Raw genomic sequence first — 21,087 nt, 5'->3', positions numbered from 1 at the left:
GATGAAATATTATGGGCACTGAGTGGCCTAAGTCTCCAGCATAAGAAGATTCATCAAGCTACCTGGCTGTCTCCGGATCGAAAAACCACCAACCAGAGCGATCATCTTGTGATAGACGGAGGACACGTCTCCAGGGTTTTAGATGTGCGCGCGCGCGAGGTCCTAACATCGACTCGGATCACTATCTTGATGCAGCCAAGATTCGCACCCGCCTCTGTGCAGCAAAAAACGCACGCCAACAAACACAAGGAAGGTTCGACGTCGAGAAGCTGCAATCACGACAGATAACCGAACGATTTTCTACTCGACTTGCACTCCTACTCTCTGAGAGCACTCGTCAACAACTCGGTATAAGGGAACTGTGGGACGGCATTTCAAGCTCCTTACGCACAGCTGCAGCCGAAACCATTGCTTTTCGAAAATCGAGAGAAAACAGGCTGCCTACCTCGCAACGTTACGACCGACCACAACACGTGCGGGATGGGATAGATACCGAGAGTTGAAGAGGGAAGCGAAACGCAGGGGAATGTTCGAAAATTATACGAAAAGATGCGGCGGCTAACCGAAGGTTTCAATACCGGAGCATACCCTTGTAGAACCTCCAAAGGTGATCTAGTCACCGATGCCCAGTGCATACTTAAATTATGGAGGGAAAACTTCTCCAGCCTGCTGAATGGCAGTGAACGGCCAACGCCAGGAGAAGGCGAACCCGACATTCCATTGCCCGACCATGAAGAAGTTCGAATAGCAATTACCCTTTCTGAAGAACAACAAAGCAGCGGCTGCCGATGGATTACCGGCCGAGCTATTCAAACACGGCGGCAAAGAACTGCTAAGCAGCATGCATCAGCTTCTTTGTAAAATATGGTCGGACGAAAGCATGCCCAACGATTGGAATTTAAGTGTGCTATGCCCAATCCACAAAAAGGGATACCCCACCATCTGCGCCAACTACCGTGGGATAAGCCTCCTTAACATCGCGTATAAGGTTCTATCGAACGTATTGTGTGAAAGATTAAAGCCCACCGTCAACAAACTGATTGGACCTTACCAGTGGGGCTTTAGACCTGGAAAATCAGCAACCGACCAGATTTTCACCATGCGCCAAATCTGGGAAAAAACCCGTGAAAGGAGAATCGACACACACCACCTCTTCGTCGATTTCAAAGCTGCTTTCGACAGCACGAAAAGGAGCTGCCTTTATGCCGCGATGTCTGAATTTGGTATCCCCGCAAAACTAAAACGGCTGTGTTAACTGACGTTGAGCAACAGGAAAAGCTCCGTCAGGATCGGGAAGGACCTCTCCGAGCCGTTCGATACCAAATGAGGTTTCAGACAGGGCTACTCCCAATCGTGCTACTCCCTATCGTGCGACTCCTTCAACCTGCTGCTGGAGAAGATAATTCGAGCTGCAGAACTTAATCGAGCAGGTACAATCTTTTATAAGAGTGTACAGCTGCTGGCGTATGCCGATGATATCAATATCAGCGGCCTCAACACCCGCGCTTTCTCTGCTTTCTCCAGACTGGACAAGGAAGCAAAGCAAATGGGTCTGGCAGTGAATGAGGGCAAAACGAAATATCTCCTGTCATCAAACAAACAGTCGTCGCACTCGCGACTTGGCTCCCACGTCACTGTTGACAGTCATAACTTTGAAGTCGTAGATAATTTCGTCTATCTTGGAACCAGCGTAAACACCACCAACAATGTCAGCCTGGAAATCCAACGCAGGATAACTCTTGCCAACAGGTGCTACTTCGGACTGAGCAGGCAATTGAGAAGCAAAGTCCTCTCTCGACGAACAAAAACCAAACTATGTAAGTCACTCATAATTGCCGTCCTGCTGTCTGGTGCAGAGGCCTGGACGATGACAACAACTGATGAGTCGACGTTGCGAGTTTTCGAGAGGAAAAAAAGATTTATGGTCCTTTGCGCGTTGGCCACGGTGAATATCGCATTGACATACATAGTTTAGCGAATTAAAAGACAGCGGCTACGCCGGCTAGGTCATGTTTTCCGAATGGACGAAAACACTCCAGCTCTGAAAGTATTCGACGCAGTACCCGCCGGGGGAAGCAGAGGAAGAGGAAGACCTCCACTCCGTTGGAAGGACCAAGTGGAGAAGGACCTGGCTACGCTTGGAATATCCAATTGGCGTCATGTAGCAACGACTGGCGCGCTGTTGTTAACTCGGCTATAATCGCGTAAGCGGTGTCTACGCCAATTAAATGTGTAAACACAATGGCTACGACAGACTGCAAACTACATCTGTCCAATTTTAAAATACACACGTTCTTATGGGCAGTGTTATTTTCACAGCTGCACGACTACACGACTGCAGGCCGACAGTTGTCGTTCTCGCTAACTTCAATATCCTCCTATTTTTGCCAACGACAGTACGACGACAGTAGAGTTGACAGTAGAATGGAAGATAGAAAGAGGAGGTAGAGTGGTGATGCCACTAATATGTAAAATGTAAAATTATTCACAGCTCTAACAAACTTGATGTTATTTTACAAATAAAAGCATAAAATAGCTATATTATAGCTCTATTATATCATTTGTAATAACAAGTGATAATTTAAAGCAAAAATATTTACCTATTTACTTATTTTTTGCATAAAAATTTCACTTTGAACAAAATATTAAAATTTCATTGAAGTGAAAGGAATTAGTATGGCCACAACGAAATTGTGTACATGCAAAATGGACAACTGCGTTGTTTTGTGTACATGCCGGCCATTGTGTTGTTGTTGCTTCTCAAAATGTACATGTAGTAAGATGAACAACGACGTTTTCAGTTCACTGTCGTGCCGCTGCAGTCTGTCGTAGCCATTGTGTTTACACTTTAAGAAACAGAAGTGTGCCTCAAGTCACGGGTAGCGCACTCACTAAATAAAACGCCGTTACTCTGTCAACTTATAACTTAAATTTCAGTTTATCACTACGTTGACTTGGACTACCCAAACCCCAGAAATTTAATATCAAAAATGAAAATGGGCACTGAGTGCCCAACTCACGCTTCTAAGGTTAATCGCCACTGAGAAATATGCTATAAAATAAAGGTTTATTTTTGCAAAATTAATTTCATTTTTAACATATTTGCCGTCAAAGGATATATACTCGTACCTTTCAACTTGTTGATACTATTTAACTTCTTTATAATAAGCAAAATTACTATAATTGAACTATAGAATTATTGCTTTGAAAAGTCATTATATCTTTTATAATACACAATTTCGGTTTGAAATGTCTCGATTGTTAGCGTATATTACACAGTCCCCAACTGAAAACAAAAAAATGGCTAAGTTTAGGTGTAAACGAGTATTTTACACTCTCACAACTTTCTAAGATCAAAGTCGGGGAAATATTTTCTGTTGTTTTATTTGTACAAAAATACAGCTCGTCATTGTTTTCTTGTTTCTCCTTTTTAATTTATATCTTTTCGCGTTTTAACTTAAAAAATTTTGCATAATTAAAAATTGGGTAGTTCTTTTTTTTTGTTTTTTTTTTTTATTGTAATCGAAGTGGAAAAATTGTAGAAGTATTGCTGTTTTTGGGAGTATTGTGTGGGTCTGTAGTCACACTGTCTTTGCTGAAACTATGAATATCAAAATGACATAAGCTTCGGAACCAGATGTTACAGGTAGAATTCTCTGCAAAGTTTTGCGATATCTGTCCTTCAAAATTTTCAACTTTTTTACTACCCTTCTTAAAAATATCTTATCAAAAATACCCAAAAAAAAAAACAAATTATAATAAATTTTCCGCGACTTCAGAATGTGCTCCCCAGCTAAAAGGAAAAGGCAGCAGTCAAATAAAAAATTGAAGAAGAATGAGAGGCTCTCAATCATAGGGGTTTTAATGGATGAGGGGGAATTTGAAGTAAGTTTATAATTATGTTTAAATTTTTGATCTAATTCGGTTTTCTATCTTTTCAGGCTCCAACTGCGCAATTTTTAAAAGCGATTTTTGCAAAAATCGCAGTTGGATGCCCCATAGAAACAGGTGGTGGTATACCGCAAAGCCGAAAGCTAGCTCCCGTCAACTGGTGCAGGCCTTCAAGAGGAGGCTGATGGTGGAACCATCGAAGGTTAGTAGAATATTGACATTGCAAGTTTTTTAGATAAATATTTTTTTTTTTAATAATTTTAGCAATAATAGCTAAAATGTGTCCCTACTACGACCAACTGAGGGAAATCTTTGGCAAACGTGAACCACTATGCAAGCGTTGCTCATTATGGGCAGCGTCACCGGCTTACCTTCGCCTCAGTTGTGTCCAGCGAGTCCTGCGCCAGAATTTAAGATCGATTTTTGGAAGAGAAATTTGCAACCATTCCTCTATCAACATTTCAACATTCAACTGGACAATTGGCGGCTGTTCAAGCGAAGATAATTGTCATGTAGAAGCTCGCACTTGAAAAATATAGGATTAAAAGTAGAAAATTAAAGAAAAAGAATAGATATTGAATTAAAAATGCTAGAAATAGATGAAAAATATTCAGATATAGAGATGAGAGAAAGAGTGGCTAAATATGAAATACAGAAATAAATAAAAAAATATGAACAATAAAAAGTAATAAAACATATTAATTTGCATTTGTATTTTCTTATGTTTATTTATGGCAGCCATCTTATTTGTCCCCAATCGATGACGATGGAGCAGACGTTCCATTACCCGACCATGAAGAAGTTCGAATAGCAATTACCCGCCTGAAGAACACCAAAGCGGCGGGGGCCGATAGATTGCCGTCCGAGCTATTCAAGCACGGCGGCGAAGAACTGCTAAGCAGCATGCATCAGCTTCTTTGTAAAATATGGTCGGACTAAAGCATTCCCAACAAAGTTTGCTCAGCCCAATGCACAAAATGGGATACCCCACAATCTGCGCCAACTACCGTGGGATAACCCTCCTCAACATCGCATATAAGTTTCTATCGAGCGTATTGTGTGAAAGAGTAAAGCCCGCCGTCAACAAACTAATTGGATCTTATCAGTATGGCTTTAGACCTGAAAAATCAACAACCGACCAGATATTCACCATGCGCCAAATCTTGGAAAATACCCGTGAAAGGATAATCGAGACACACAACCTCTTGTCGATTTCAAAGATGCCTTCGACAGCACGAAAAGGTGCTGCTTTTATGCCGCGATGTCTGAATTTTGGATCCCCGCGAAACTAATACGGCTGTGTAAACTGACGTTGAGCAACAGGAAAAGCTCCGTCAGGATCGGGAAGGACCTCTCCGAGCCGTTCGGTACCAGACGAGGTTTCAGACAAGGCGACTCCCTATAGTGCGACTTCTTCAATCTGCTGCTGGAGAAAATAATTCGAGCTGCAGAACTTAATCGAACAGGTACAATCTTCTATAAGAGAGTACAGCTGCTGGCGTATGCCGATGATATTGGTAACATCGGCCTCAACACCCGCGCCGTTAGTTCTGCTTTCTCCATACTAGACAAGGCTCTCACGTCACTGGTTACAGTCATAACTTTGAAGTTGTATATAATTTCATCTATTTAGGAACCAGTATAAACACCACCAACAATGTCAGCCTGGAAATCCAACGCAGGATAACTCTTGTCAACAGGTGCTACTTCGGACTGAGTAGACAATTGAGAAGCAAAGTCCTCTCTCGACAAACAAAAACCAAACTCTATAAGTCACTCATTATTCCCGTTCTGCTATATGGTGAAGAGGGTTGGACAATGACAACAACTGATGAGGCGACGTTGCACGTTGCGAGTTTTCGAGACAAAGATTCTGCGAAAGATTTATGGTCCTTTGCGCGTTGGCCATGGCGAATATCGCATTCGATTGAACGATGAGCTGTATGAGATATATGACAACATTGACATAGTTCAGCGAATTAAAAGACAGCGGCTACGCTGGCTAGGTCATGTTGTCCGAATGGACGAAAACACTCCACACACAAGTATTCGACACATTACCCGCCAGGGGAAGCAGAGGAAGAGGAAGACCTTCACTCCTTTGGAAGGACCAGGTGGAGAAGGACCTGGCTACGCTTGGAATATCCAATTGGCACCACGTAGCGAAAAGAAGAAACGACTGGCGCGCTATTGTTAACTCGGCTATAATCCCGTAAGCAGTGTCTACGCCAGTAAAGAAGAAGCTTATTTGTTTAGGTTTCGTAAGTATGATCTTATATAAAGTTAAATCAGAAATGGAGCTTACATACATACATACCTCATACCACCCTACGTATGTTCTATAGGTTTCCACCTGCTAAAAATGTTGTAGTCAATTTCAAAAAAAGTGTATTTTATATTGCTAATTCACTTTTTATTGATCACCAAACATTATTGTATACAAAGATTTGCGATTGGCTTCTGACTTAGTTTTTCGCTACCATTTTCATGTGGAGAAAGTTCATCCAGTTCTTCGTCGTTATCGACAACTTAATTCTCTACGTATTCAACATCGTCAGAAGTAGCTCGTAAGATGTTATGCAATATACAGTTGAAACTTTGAATCTATCGTCTTGAAAACGTAATATTAATTATTTGAGACAACCAAAGCGATCTTTTAGAATCCCAAAGCAATGTATGTTCAATCCTCACGCGAGGTAGCATAGATGTCACTAACAGTACTACCAACTTACAGAAAAAAAAATTACCGATTCGAAAAACACGCGAATTAATTCAAATTAATTCATCTTTCAATTTGATCACAGTAGTATTGTAAAATGTAAAGCCGCAGGTTACAGAATATCTGTGGGCAGTGGCGGATCCAGAGACAATCCTTGGGGAGGGTGGGGGGTGGCTAATTGAATTTATCCTTCGATTTTGGTTTCAAACTTATTATTGCGAGAGAAATACAGTACAAATTATGAAACAAAAATTATCAATTCCAATTTTTAAGTAAACAAAGTGGTTATAATGCATTACATAGTGGCTCATTTTATTAAAAATTCAAACAGAAAATCCTTTTACATTGCGTGTTTCATAACGCAAAACGATGACTGCCAAGTTTTGCGAATCTTTCGATGACTTCTTCGGCGGTGATTTCGATGTCATGATGTGTATGAAGCAACGCTAATCCAACTAGTCTTTCTTGAAGCATGGTCGTCCTAAGCCATGTTTTGATGCGGCGAAGATAAGAGAAAGAACGTTCAGAGCTCGCGTTTGTTACGGGAATTGTACAGAATACTCGGAGATAGGTGTGGATTGTTCGGAATATGTCGACATCACATTTTCTTAATGTTTCCAGTGCAGAAGTTGGAATTTCGCTGCCTTCAATTTTTTGTTGCTGCTACCAGTAGCTTAATTCACCTTTGAATTTCAATTTTTGTACGCTTTTTTCATCATCTAGAAGATTTCCGAATCTTTCTATCAAGCATCCGATTAGATTAAAAGACTTGCTTTTTCTGGGAGCTATCCAGCAGAGGTATGTAGACAGAGAAGCTGTAGTAATCTTCGCAAGTTTTCACGTCGTAATTTTTGCGTTTCGTTTGTCGACCACATGTTCTGGGTTTCGCTTCGTCAACATCGAGTTTTTCTGCCATTTTCTTGGCTTCTGAATAAATCAATCGGAATATTTCATCAACTTTTTCCCTCTTTTTTTGCCAACGTGGCAAGCAACGTCCCAATCATTTTTGATGCCTTCGCCAAATCAATTGCTTCCTTTTGAAGAACTACGCTGAGCGAATGGATGAGCGATAGAATGTCGCTGAGACAGAAGAGCCCACCGTTAAATTCGAACTTGCACAAAGCCGATATGAGAATTGTTGCTTTGCCTGCTGTAACTCTGTTCTTCCACTCACTGATTTTTGACAGAGCTTCGATGATCAACGGTAACTTCGCAACAAATTAAAGGACAGCATCGTGCCTCTCTACCCATCTTTTTTCACACAACTGGACAATTTTTTCGCCAAGTATCTTTGCTAATACAGTCACACGTTTTGGAAATGAGTTCTTGAAGAATTTGTCGACTTGTCTTATGGCACTGGCAACGTTTTCGATTAATGGTACTTTCATTGACTTTGAAATACTGTTGTTGAGTTTGTGCGAGAAACACGGTGTCATGACAGCATTTTTTGCTTCTTTTCGTTGACTGCTCCGATATCTGACAGCATGACCGCACATACATCAGTCCCTATCGAAGCGCCTTTCTCCATTCGGAGATTAATTTTCTTCATGTCTCCAAGAACAATCCCCCCGATGGCAAATCCACTTAGAGACAATTGTTCATCGGTTCGGTCATTTTTTCCAGCAGTCCTGTAAGCCATTAATCCATCTTCATCCTCGCTTTCTTCTGATTCTGTGCCCTCCGCGAGAGCATTCTTCGAAAGTTGACCGAATGCGTCCAAAAGAGATACAAAGTCTTCTCGTATGCATGATTCGCCAGAAGAAAAATCGACGTATCTGTGTACAACGTTAATCTGTAACGAGAAACATTATTCTTCTGTAAATTTCTGTTTATTTTCTTGGGAACAACCACTATCCGATAGTTCAGACAACAGGTGTGGTTCGTGGTGTCAACTGACGCTAGGTGACACCACGAACTACGAAAAACATATAGACACGATGCCGCTTGCGACTATGGAACGCCCCATTAATTCGATATCTCTGCGGGCATATATGTCTCATACTGTACTCAAGACTTCGACTCTTTCTCAATTCAGAATTTAGTACTTCCGCTGTGAGTCGCCCAGAAAAGGGTTAAATAAGTTTAGACAGGTCATATAATGCAATTTATGATAGTATCTTGTTGTGATTTCCATAGTGTATTTGGTGATAAGAGTGTCACTGCTGTATTTTCATTTTTTTATTGCAGAGAATATTTTTCTAGCAAACAAGTGAAATTTTTAGGTTCTGCGGTTCCCAGGGCGGGGAAATTTCCCTAATATAGCAGACGTAGCTGAGAGTGTACACGAAGACCATGGAGATTCGATTCGGCGCCTTTCGTAGCAACTCTGAGTTACGTATGGAACGACTTGGCGCAATTTACGTCGATATCTTTAATTGAAAACGTATGTACTTGTGCAAAAACTGAAGCCGCTCGACCTTCTCAATCGACATCGCTTCGCTCTATATGCTCTTGAAAAGTTCCAAGAATATCCGTCGTTTTCGAGCCAAATTTTGTTCAAGGATGAGGCCTATTTCTGGCTCAATGGTTATATAAACAAGAAAAATGTCCGCATTTGGGACTAAGAAAACCTGAAGGGATTGAAGTGCTGCCATTTCATCCAGAAAAAACAACGGTTTAGTGTGGTTTGAGGCCCGGTGTAATCTTCGGCCTATATTTCTTTAAAAAAGGTGCTGGTGAGAACGTAACCATCAATGGCGACCGTTATCGCGCCATGATAACCGACTATTTGATGTCTGAAATTAAAGCTCGTCATCTCGGCGACATTTGGTTTTAACAAGAAGGCACCACTTCTCACACATCGCATCAATATATCGATTTATTGAGAGAACACTTCGGTCAGATCGTATGATATCACACCGTTGGACTTTTTTCTGTGCGATATGTAAAGTCTAAGGCCTAATCCCAATTGAGACGTAGCCGCGGCCAACATTTGAAGGAGATAATCTTCCAACAACAAATGGCAAAGAATGCTATTTCGAATGATCGTAAATATTTCGCACAACATTTGAAGTTTTTGTGCTTTTTCTTTAAAAAATATATGTATGTGTAATTGATTTTCCACCTTAAGGTATTATTATAATTTTTGGATTCATTGTAGTACTGTAGCTGACACCGAGTAAAATAGAAGTGGGAGGAAGAAGAACGCAAAGTGTTGGAGGTACATTTGCTGGATGCTGGAAAATTATTTAGATTGCTTAAAACGAGTAAATTTAGTGTTCCATCACAATATTTCAATATTAATTTTCCAAATTTTTTAAATGGTGATGGCAACCCGCTCAAAAACCACTAATTGAAGATTTGAAACAAACTGAATTTTACAATGAAAACCTTTCAAAGGCAACGAAATGCATTAATGTGCATTTGGAATTTTAACCTCGAAATTGAGCTGTTTACAAAGAAAGGGGATGTTCGAGTGTCAATCACTGCGGCAATATTGCAAAGCATCATATTCGACGCGAAAATGTAGCAACTTTTGCAAATGTCAAACGTTCGAACAACTCAAATTTTAACATTTCTTGCGCGCAAATGTGACAAAATCGGCATCAAGAAAATTTATGATGGAAAAAAGGAGACAAGCGAAATCGCTCTTTATTTTTGTTTATAACCAATTATTATCATTAATTGTGTTTCTCGAGACATTGAAAATGTGATAAATATATGTATATCTTGTAGGTACAATTTAATGTGTCTGGCGTATTTAGTTATTGATTTATTGCGCTTTTTGTAGTGTTTGCGTTATATGGGAAGTGAACGGGGTTGTCTTCCGATTTCATCAATTTTCACTATGATGAGACTTCTTATAATATTTATGATAGGCAAATTTTTTCCCACAGTTCCCCCGAGCAACTGCAATCACCTGTGCCAAATTACAGTTTTATGTCTTAATTTAGTGCTTAGTTGTGACTTTTTATAAGTTTTCGGTTAATAGCGTTTTTTACTAAGGAACACACTAACCAAGTTTCATCAAGATATCTCAATTTTTACTCAAGTTATAGCTTTCTCGGACGATCGGACAGACAGACAGACAGTTACCCCGATTTCATCTCGTCATCCTGATCATTTATATTAATGTATGTTAAATATATTATGATATACAATATGATATTATTGTTTTATTAATTTGTGGATTTTGTTCTTAATTTTACAGGATATAGTAGAATCAATTCGCAATTAAAAAATCTCTTTTTTTTACACATTTCGTTCCCTTTTTGTACCTTTCTAACTGAAAGAGTTAATTTTTGCTAACTCTTAAAACTAATCGAGACAGATATGGGGCTATATATATATATATATATATATGTAGGAGATTTGCTTTTGGATGTCTCCATATCACTTTACTACACACTTTTGCACTTCACACTTCACAGTTTTACACTTTACACTTTATACTTCACTTTTTATTTTACGAGCACAGCGAGTTCTGTTCCAATCAAGATCACTTCTTGAACTGATTCTGCGAGGACATTGCGCTTAATTATATACGCACCCCTTTATCAAGAATGATAGAGACAATATCTATCATTCTTGCCCCTTTATTATCTACAACTCTCTTCTTCTTAATTGGCGTAGACACCGCTTACGCGATTATAGCCGAGTTAACAACAGCGCCCCAGTCGTTTCTTCTTTTCGCTGCGTGGCGCCAATTTGATATTCCAAGCGAAGCCAGGTCCTTCTCCACTTGGTCCTTCCAACGGAGTGGAGGTCTTCCTCTTCCTCTGCTTCCCCCAGCGCGTACTGCGTCGAATACTTTCAGAGCTGGAGTGTTTTCATCCATCCGGACAACATGACCTAGCCAGCGTAGCCGCTGTCTTTTAATTCGCTGAACTATGTCAATGTCGTCATATATCTAGTACAGCTCATCGTTCCATCGGATGCGATATTCGCCGTGGCCAATGCGCAAAGGACCATAAATCTTTCGCAGAATTTTTCTCTCGAAAACTCGTAACGTCGACTCATCGGTTGCTGTCATCGCCCAAGCCTCTGCACCATATAGCAGGACGGGAATTATGAGCGACTTATAGAGTTTGGTTTTCGTTCGTCGAGAGAGGACTTTACTTTTCAATTGCCTACTCAGTCCGAAGTAGCACCTGTTGGCAAGAGCAATCCTGCGTTGAATTTCCAGGCTGACATTATTAGTGGTGTTAATACTGGTTCCTAAATAGACGAAATTATCTACAACTTCAAAGTTATGACTGTCAACAGTGACGTGGGAGCCAAGTCGCGAGTGCGACGACTGTTTGTTTGATGACAGGAGATATTTCGTTTTGCCCTCGTTCACTACCAGACCCATTTTCTGTGCTTCCTTGTCCAGCCTAGAGAAAGCAGAACTAACGGCGCGGGTGATGAGGCCGATGATATCAATATCGTCCGCATACGCCAGCAGCTTTATTGCTCTACAAGTACCTAATGGTTCCTGAGTTTCTTCACTCTGTTCGCAGAATACGATCAGACCTCACTCAGTAACAGTTTCTCTAGTCCTGTTACTATGCTTATTTGCGCATTTACATTCTGTAGTACCGTATTACATGCGCCAATGCGTCGCCTACTTCAAATAACGTTGTGTCATACAGCCACCTACAAAATAATACCACTACAACATACGCATTTACAGTGACATACAAAATACAAGCATAAGCGCTCCGACTTATACATATATATATATATATAATAGGGTGTTTTTTTCTTTGAACTATTAATTTTTTTCAGTCCCATTACGAAATTTTTCATAGAAAATACTCTACAATCGTGAGTTTTTATCTTTAAATTCCTACAGATCAGAGGTATTTTATGGCATCGGTTTGACTTTAGACGCATATTTCTCAGAATTGTTCACTCTACAAAAAGGCTCAGTGCAAAAAAGTCGTAACTTACACCGGTGAAGTAGTACGGGGCTCTAAACCTGATTTTTTCATGAAATTCGCATTTTTTTGTATCTATCTCGTAAATGACAAGAGCTATAGAATATAGAATATTTGCTTGTTTGGCGGCAATTTTAATATGGAGCCCACAAAGGAGCATTTTCGTCATATTTACTTTATTATTTCCGTAAAGGAAAAAATGCAGCTCAGGTTGCTAAAAAGTTACGTGATGTGTATGGTGACAAAGCCTTAAAAGAAACACAGTGTCAAAGTTGGTTTGTCAAATTCCGTTCAGGTCGGCCAAGTGCAGTTGATGATGACGTCATCAAGGCTTTAATCGAATCGGATCGTCATGTAACTGAGCATGAGATTGGAGAGAAGTTAAATATACCACAATCAACCATACATGATCATGATACCACGTGACCATACCCATGATTTCAACCCTCCTAGTTATCTGAAACCAAAAAAAAAAAAAATATTATTAATCTAGAATAATGTCGCAATGGCCGGAACTACGGAAAAGTGGGAAAACATTTTTTTCACAAAATGGCGACTGCATTAAAAAAAAGTTTTTTTGGATCACTTTTTCTGACTATTTTGAATTTTTTAAAAATAATAAAAATAAAAATTTGAGGATGGGGCTAGTTCCAACCATAGACAAGCCTATAAAGAAGACTCAATTAAAATTTCAAGTAAATCGGTCCAGTAGAACCTGAGAAATCGTAGGTATCGTTCCGAAAAAGTCAGTTTTGAGAAAAATGCGTTTAAAGTTTCGCGAAAAGTCGTTTGTTCGATTAGTTCCGGCCGAACCAGTTTGGATGCCGGGTCAGAAAAATGCCTATATCTCCGAAAATAATTTGAATTTTGAAAAATCCTCTTGTACACATATTCTTAAATAAAACTTTGAAAATATAAAAAAAAAATTTTCGATTTTTTTAAATTTCTAGACCAGAACACCCCCTTAATCACTTACAATGATATGTATTGGTTTTGATGTAAATTTGTTCTGGGCAAATAAACCGCTTCCTACACGTTATCTAATAGTGTGCAAATAAAAATTGGAACAAAAACAGTTTGCATTGAATTACAAATGGAAAAACTATAGAAAAAATTTATTCATCATTTAGTAATAAGAAAAAATACAAAATATCGCTAAAAATTTAGTTGTTATTTATTCAGTACTGCACAAATTTTACTACAGAACAAAATTACATTTAACAAGGAAGAAAGGGCTAATTTCGGGTGCATCCGAAGATCAACACCCGGGAAATACTTTAAAGTGAAAAACGTCCACCAGAGGATCGAGATCCATTTACCATATATAACTCATACACTGACAGACACATAAAGTGTGTTCAAAAAAAATCATTATATGTAGTATATAGGAGAACCCGATTTTATATATTTTTGCCAATACCATATACTATTAAATGCTACATACCAAAAACCAATCATATAGAGCAAAATCTGTCGGATGTTCCGAAAATCCTGGTAATAGGTACATAGGGGCTAGGATAAGTTTTCACTCAAATGTATCCATTTTATGTACAAATATACATTGTTATGACTAAAACCCGCTCTTTCATTTTCTGACTTATTGGCCAATATTACAAAGTCACCTGAAAGTTCGAAAATCTTTATATTGTTTATGTGGGGTATATGGGGACAAAGAGAAGTATTGGCCCGATTCAACCCATTTTTGGCATACACATATATCATTGTCCGTAAAGGATTATCACTGAATTTAAATTTATCTCACACATTGACCAATACAAGTATTTCCGAACAAATATCAACTTTAGACACTGAGGTCCAAATATTCGGTACCTTGAACAGTTTTTTTTTTTGGATTTGAACAATTTTCGGTCATAAGTAAAATAATCAGCTGCAGGTTGCTAGGGTGTAAAAAGTATATATGAATAGGTACAATGGAAAAATACTATTCATCTTCGAGGAATCGCTGGGGGTTTCTTCTACGTCTAAATTCCGTAAACTCTTCACATTAATACTATAAAAACTTGTTTATTTTTATTAGAAATTTTGAAAAAAGCACACATATAATAAATAGAATTTGATGATGGCAGATCATGCAATGGTATAAGGGCATGAGGATGTAAAGGATCAAACAAACAGAAATAAAACACTTGTACTCAGGACATGGACAATATAATAAAATTACATTATGCGTATTTACTTACTACCTTCTGCTGCCGAAGCAGAACCAATAAGGTTGAACCCACGTCGAATTAGTCAAAAACGTCTTTGACTAATAAGACACAAAAACGTCTTGCGCTCTAACCGACACCAAGCGAAGCTCAATGCGACATTTTGTCTTTTTGCCTCGCTTGGTGTGCATTGAAATTAAACGAAAAAAAGGAAACGAATATTTTCAATAATTGAATTTTGTGAACGAAATGAAATGTTAACATTCGAATATTTGCTGTATTTAATAAAACATTTCATTTTTAAGCAAAATACAAACTACCGCAAAAGCATAACTCCTACAAAAAGATTAGTTATAACATTTTTCCTTTGAAAAACAATGGTGCAGCTATAGGCAACGAAACGTGTTTTTCTGTCTTATCATGTCTGGTCCATTCGGTGTAAGTTGCGCCGTGGCTCAGCATGTATAGATCGACAACATAGACGGTTTTGTCGCATTTGGTATGCGTTGACTGTATGAAAATACATGAGAAGTTCGACAAGTCAAAGCTCGAACATACGTTTTCGTTTCGCCTTGTTCGGTGCGTATTGTCACATATGAAGCTATGGGCTATGAGACAAGAAAAACTGTTTTGATTAATCCGGTGTGGATTCAGCCTAAGCGGGCATTTCCCTTAACTGGACATAAACTTAGGAATCAAGTTTTACGTAAGGTTTTCACTTTTGATAATTTTTTTAAATAAAAATCAACAAAGCCAGCATCCGGAAGACATTTTGTTAACCGACGATATTGTTAATACAGAAGACAATAACAATGACATTGACATTATCACTGACGAAATTTGATATTCGACATTTTGAGGTAAAGTCTCAATTTGTGCCTACTACTATTCACAACACAGTCTTTAGTCACAAAACTAAAAAAAACTTTTGTTTGCCATTTTGAATATACTGAATAGAGATCACCATAGATATTAATCGATTGTAATTTTTTTATATTTTGTAAGCAACTCAAACATTTTTTGTGTTAAAAATAAATCAATTTCACATAAATTTCGTAAATATTCTGTAACAAAGTCAACATACACTCGTGCCACACAAACCTTACCACTCAATATTTTCAAGTATTGTGCATATTTGACTACACTTTATAGCGGTACTTTTTGCGGTATAGACATTTTTTATTTAGAAATAAGTTAATGATTAATAACATCAAAAATATTAAAAATTAAAAACAAAACACATTCAGCTATAAATCAATTGAAAGATAGGAGCTTTACAAAATGAGCTCGAAATGTAGGAGACTGACATGCAATGAAAAAATTATATTTCGGTATAGTCGGTGTATCACTTTAAAAACAATAAAATCGGCCGCTTTTGTATTAGCACAGAAAAGCTAATTTGTGTTTAACTCATTAAACGTAACAAATTAAAAACTATAATTATAATTAGATAATATAATTTAGTTTACTTATCCTTACTAAAAACTTAAAAAAAATGAAGAAAATCCCGAACGAACGAAGAAGCCCGAAAAAAATTTAAGAAAGTATAGTAGTAAGGTTTGTGTGGCTACAAGTGTATATTTTTATTAAATATTTATATTGGTTATTTGTTATCGACATATTTATTTTCATTAAATGTAAATACATCTCTAAATAATGAAATGTAAGAGCGGATTAGATCGGTTCGTTTTCAATTGAGAGATATTTGTGATTGTCACGTTCTGAATTACAAAATCGTCTCAAGTCACAAAAATTGCATCTAATTGAAAATCTCAATTTTAGAGACTTGTGACTGTATCACAGTACCGAATCGCTCGGTTAATAAGGCAACAACTGAATTAGTAAAAATCATTAAATTAGTTAAAATCATTATTATGAAGTATAGTTCATTTTAAAATTATGTATAAAACCTACCAATCTTCGTCCACATTCCTTACGGGGCATCTCGACAGGATAAAATCTATGTCTTGCGAACTGTATTGCCGTGCCTATTGCCTGTGGAGTCTCCACAATGCTTATATCTTACAATATATCGCAAAAAAATTCGTATGCCATATATCGTAAGCTATAAGCTGTCACTTCAGCAGTTTGACAGCGCAGTTTTCATTTCTATGAAAATTTCGAAGATGCAACATATCCCATTTGCACATATGCCTACGGCATTTTCATTTCGGTAATATGAAAATTAGAAGAGCGAGTATTAAGACGGTTGTGTTATATTATAAAAATAAAGTACATTTTCAAAATAATATTTTTTCAAAAAATTATTATTTAGTTTAATATTGTTAATTTACAGAAAAATTATGCAAATTGGTTTGGGAATAAGCGAAATCTTAAGTTTAATAAACTTATACTAGGGAAAATCAAAATATCATTGCTCATTTTAAAATTATTATTTTAATTGGTATATAAAATGTATGCCACAATCATGACATAGTAGTCCAAAAATATGAATTCTTATTTTTCCCAGAAATATACATTTGTAAAAAAAGGATCTTTATCCTTTGTTTTTATTTCATTTTTCCCAGAAATAAATTTGTAAACAAAAGGATCTTTATCCTTTTTTTATTTTCCACATTAAAGATTTAAACAGTTCAAGGGCTCAAAACATGCGGTGCATCAGCTACCTACCCAAATGCTACCTTCGCAAATGATAAAATAAATTTTTCAAGAGCTCAAAGCATGCGCTACATCAGCTCGAACCTACTTACCCTACGCCTTTGCGCAAATGATTATCTTATTTGATAGATAGATTAGATTTGGCAATGGCAATAGCAATAGATTTGACAGTTCGCAAGACATAGATTTTATCCTGTCGAGATGCCCCGTTAAATCGCGATGAAAATATTATGTTACTATACACATGCATACATACATATTACACACAAAGCTTGTTTATTTTCTCTTGCTCTTCAAATGTGGATCATTCACAATGCGTAACCAGCTGTCAAAATTACTTGAGGAAATAATGTATTTTTTTTCTTGAGCAATTACTTAAGAGCTGGGTACCAACCTTTACCAGACCTCAGTATTATTGAAAATTGTTGAGGATACCTAGCAAGCCAAGTTTTCGCAGAAAATAAACCTTACACTAGTGTGTAGGAACTGAAAATGCTATTGTGTCAAAATGGGGAGCGTTTCCGAAAAAATACATTAAAAAAAATTATTTAAGTCAATTTCCAATAGTCTTACTGAAGTTTTAAAAAATCAAGTAGGATCCATACACTATTAAACTCCATTTATATCTAAAAATTGTACGTACTTATTTAATTTTATGTTTATATTTATAAATATACTATCACTTTGTCATGGCAAAAGAAGTTTTTGTTTTGTACTAAATGCAATTAAGAAATTTGTTTGTCTGTTTTTTCGCTACATTGTGTTGTAAAATCGGTAAAGGTTCAGGAGAGCGGCTTTTCCGAAAACGTGCACCAATTTTCACGAGAAATGTCTTAAAATACTCGTTTTTAGTTCTACTTTACGAATATGTTAGGCGCGTGCTTTTAAGAACAATATTTTCTTTGTTGGACCGACCAGGGTTATTATTTTTCGAGCGCTCGAAAAAAAATAACCCTGGTCGGTCCAACACCCGGCGTTCATAATTCTTCTGTGTCCAACTTCTTCTTCTTTCTGCAATAATAATGAATTATAAATTTTTCTATTACGTATTTCTCATTTTTACCAATTCTCTTTCAGACACGAATATCGAGAGTATCGATATTTTAATTTCTTTTTATTTTTCCAATTATTATTATTTTTCTATTATGTGTCTCTCATTTTGATCAATTCTTGTTTAGTCTCGAATATCGAGAGTATCGATATTTCGAAACCGATCTCTGCTTGTATCACTAGTACCCAACTGAATTTCGAACAGTGATGCCATTTATAGCGTAAATATCGTGCAAAATCATAATTTTTCTTTTTGTTTTTACTACAAAAAAAACATAAAAATAGATAACGCGCCATACATATTCGTAAATTGGAATTAAAAACACGAATTTTAAGACATTTCCCGTGAAAATTGGTGCACGTTTTCGGAAAAGCCGCTCTCCTGAACCTTTACCGTAAAATCAAATACTTTCATTAATTTGTTTGATTAGAATTAAAAAAATTCAATGTACTATATTTTTGCCGTGGACCGTATGTACCCAGAATCATATTCATGGAACAACTTCGCCGCATTAAAAATTCGTTAAAGATGACGATACTGGATTCAAGTACGCCAAAACTTTGGAAAGTTATCTTGAAAACTGTTTTATAAAATAGAATCAAGGAAAGTTGCGTCAAAATATGGCGGAAGAAATTTTTAAAACCCAAGCACAAATAAATTTATTGTAAATATGATCCATCTCAAAAATAAACACGTAAATTAAATTACTAAGAAATCTAATTTCTTTAAGAAATGTATGTACATATATTATTTGGTTAAATTTTTATTCGTCCACTTCTAAAACACAAATGTGCCCATATGCAGTAAAAGGCTGGGATTTAGAATAGCATCCCCGGATTTCGGGAATAAAATGGGTATCACTGGAAAGGTGACGTTCTCCAGATCACGAAAATATATATATAGTTGCCGCTGACTTATAGTTTTAAAGATATTTGCATTTAAAGTTGAAAAATTGATAACTTTTACATTGAAAATTTGTATATTGTGAATAACTTTTTCACTCATGTTAAGCACTTTTCACTTACTAACACTTCACTATAACGTTTCTGTATATTAATTTTTTTAATATTTGTTGTAAATAAAGCTTTATTTTAATTATTTTATTTTAGTACAATTCTCTGCATTTGCACAATAAGAAAAGGGTTGCCATGGTTATTTTTTTTGGAGCGTGGCGCTCAACTTTAAATGCAAATATCTTCTTGAAAACTATAAGTCAGCGGCAACTATATATATATATTTTCGTGATCTGGAGAGCGTCACCTTTCCACTAATACCTATTTTATCCCCGAAATCCGCGGATGCTATTCTAAATTTTACCCCAGTAAAATAGTGGAACCATCAGTTTGGAGGTTTCACAGAACGTGAAACCTGAACCAGAGAACTGCAAAACTCACTTTTCCTTGAATCAGCTCATACGCAAAAGTTTCTCTTCAAGTCCAATCACTGAGCGAAGCACAGCGTTGAGTAAAAATCAGCTCATGTTGCCGAATCGCTCATTCGCGTACAATGTGAGCCTTCGGTCTGAAATGCTTTGCTCACGTTTGCTCACTTCACGAAATATTTAGCTCATGCTCGCTCACTTCACGAAATGTTTAGCTCACTTTCGCTAAGTGATTGGAATTGAATAGAAACTTTTGCGTATGAGCTGATTTAAGGAAAAAGTGAGTTTTGCAGTTCTCTGGTATGTATCGGGTGATTTTTTAAGAGCTTGATAACTTTTTTTAAAAAAAAAACGCATAAAATTTGCAAAATCTCATCGGTTCTTTATTTGAAACGTTAGATTGGTTCATGACATTTACTTTTTGAAGATAATTAATTTATTTAAATGTTGACCGCGGCTGCGTCTTAGGTGGTCCATTCGGAAAGTCCAATTTTGGGCAACTTTTTCGAGCATTTCGGCCGGAATAGCCCGAATTTCTTCGGAAATGTTGTCTTCCAAAGCTGGAATAGTTGCTGGCTTATTTCTGTTGACTTTAGACTTGACGTAGCCCCACAAAAAATAGTCTAAAGGCGTTAAATCGCATGATCTTGGTGGCCAACTGCCCATGCATCCCGAAAAATGCACTGTTTGGTGTGGTTTGTACGCTGGTGGAATCATTGGACCGTATTTTTTCAAAGATGCTGTTGGACGCAACGTTACGGTGAATGGCGATCGCTATCGTTCGATGCTAACAAACTTTTTGTTGCCAAAAATGGAAGAACTGAACTTGGTTGACATGTGGTTTCAACAAGATGGCGCTACATGCCCCACAGCTCGCGATTCTATGGCCATTTTGAGGGAAACTTCGGAGAACAATTCATCTCAAGAAATGGACCCGTAAGTTGGCCACCAAGATCATGCGATTTAACGCCTTTAGACTATTTTTGTGGGGCTACGTCAAGTCTAAAGTCTACAGAAATAAGCCAGCAACTATTCCAGCTTTGGAAGACAACATTTCCGAAGAAATTCGGCTATTCCGGCCGAAATGCTCGAAAAAGTTGCCCAAAAATTGGACTTTTCCGAATGGACCACCTAAGACGCAGCCGCGGTCAACATTTAAATGAAATTATCTTCAAAAAGTAAATGTCATGAACCAATCTAACGTTTCAAATAAAGAACCGATGAGATTTTGCAAATTTTATGCGTTTTTTTTTTTTAAAAAGTTATCAAGCTCTTAAAAAATCACCCGATATATTGTTTTTGTATGCTTTGTTCGCGATCAGCTTATGTGTCACATGCATTGCACTAAGAATTTGGTACACAACTTATATTTTAGTATGTATTTGTCATCCCGTCGA

General features: G+C 37.3%; 1 protein-coding gene across 1 annotated transcript in view; it reads right to left on the bottom strand.

Moving 5' to 3' along the window:
- Positions 1–6,895: 6,895 nt before the first annotated feature.
- LOC120769132 (BUB3-interacting and GLEBS motif-containing protein ZNF207) overlaps positions 6,896–21,087 on the bottom strand; it is a 30,639-nt gene continuing 16,447 nt past the window's right edge. Inside the window, exon 6 of the mRNA XM_040095999.1 lies at positions 6,896–8,402. Within this exon, the coding sequence (XP_039951933.1) occupies positions 8,043–8,402 (360 nt within the window). The 3' untranslated portion in view covers positions 6,896–8,042. The remainder of the gene's footprint in view (positions 8,403–21,087) is intronic.

The sequence above is a fragment of the Bactrocera tryoni genome, chromosome 2, assembly GCF_016617805.1.
Source record: "Bactrocera tryoni isolate S06 chromosome 2, CSIRO_BtryS06_freeze2, whole genome shotgun sequence".
NCBI lineage: Eukaryota > Metazoa > Arthropoda > Insecta > Diptera > Tephritidae > Bactrocera > Bactrocera tryoni.
Note: the sequence above shows the minus strand (reverse complement) of the source record. Positions and strands in the feature narration are given on the sequence as shown.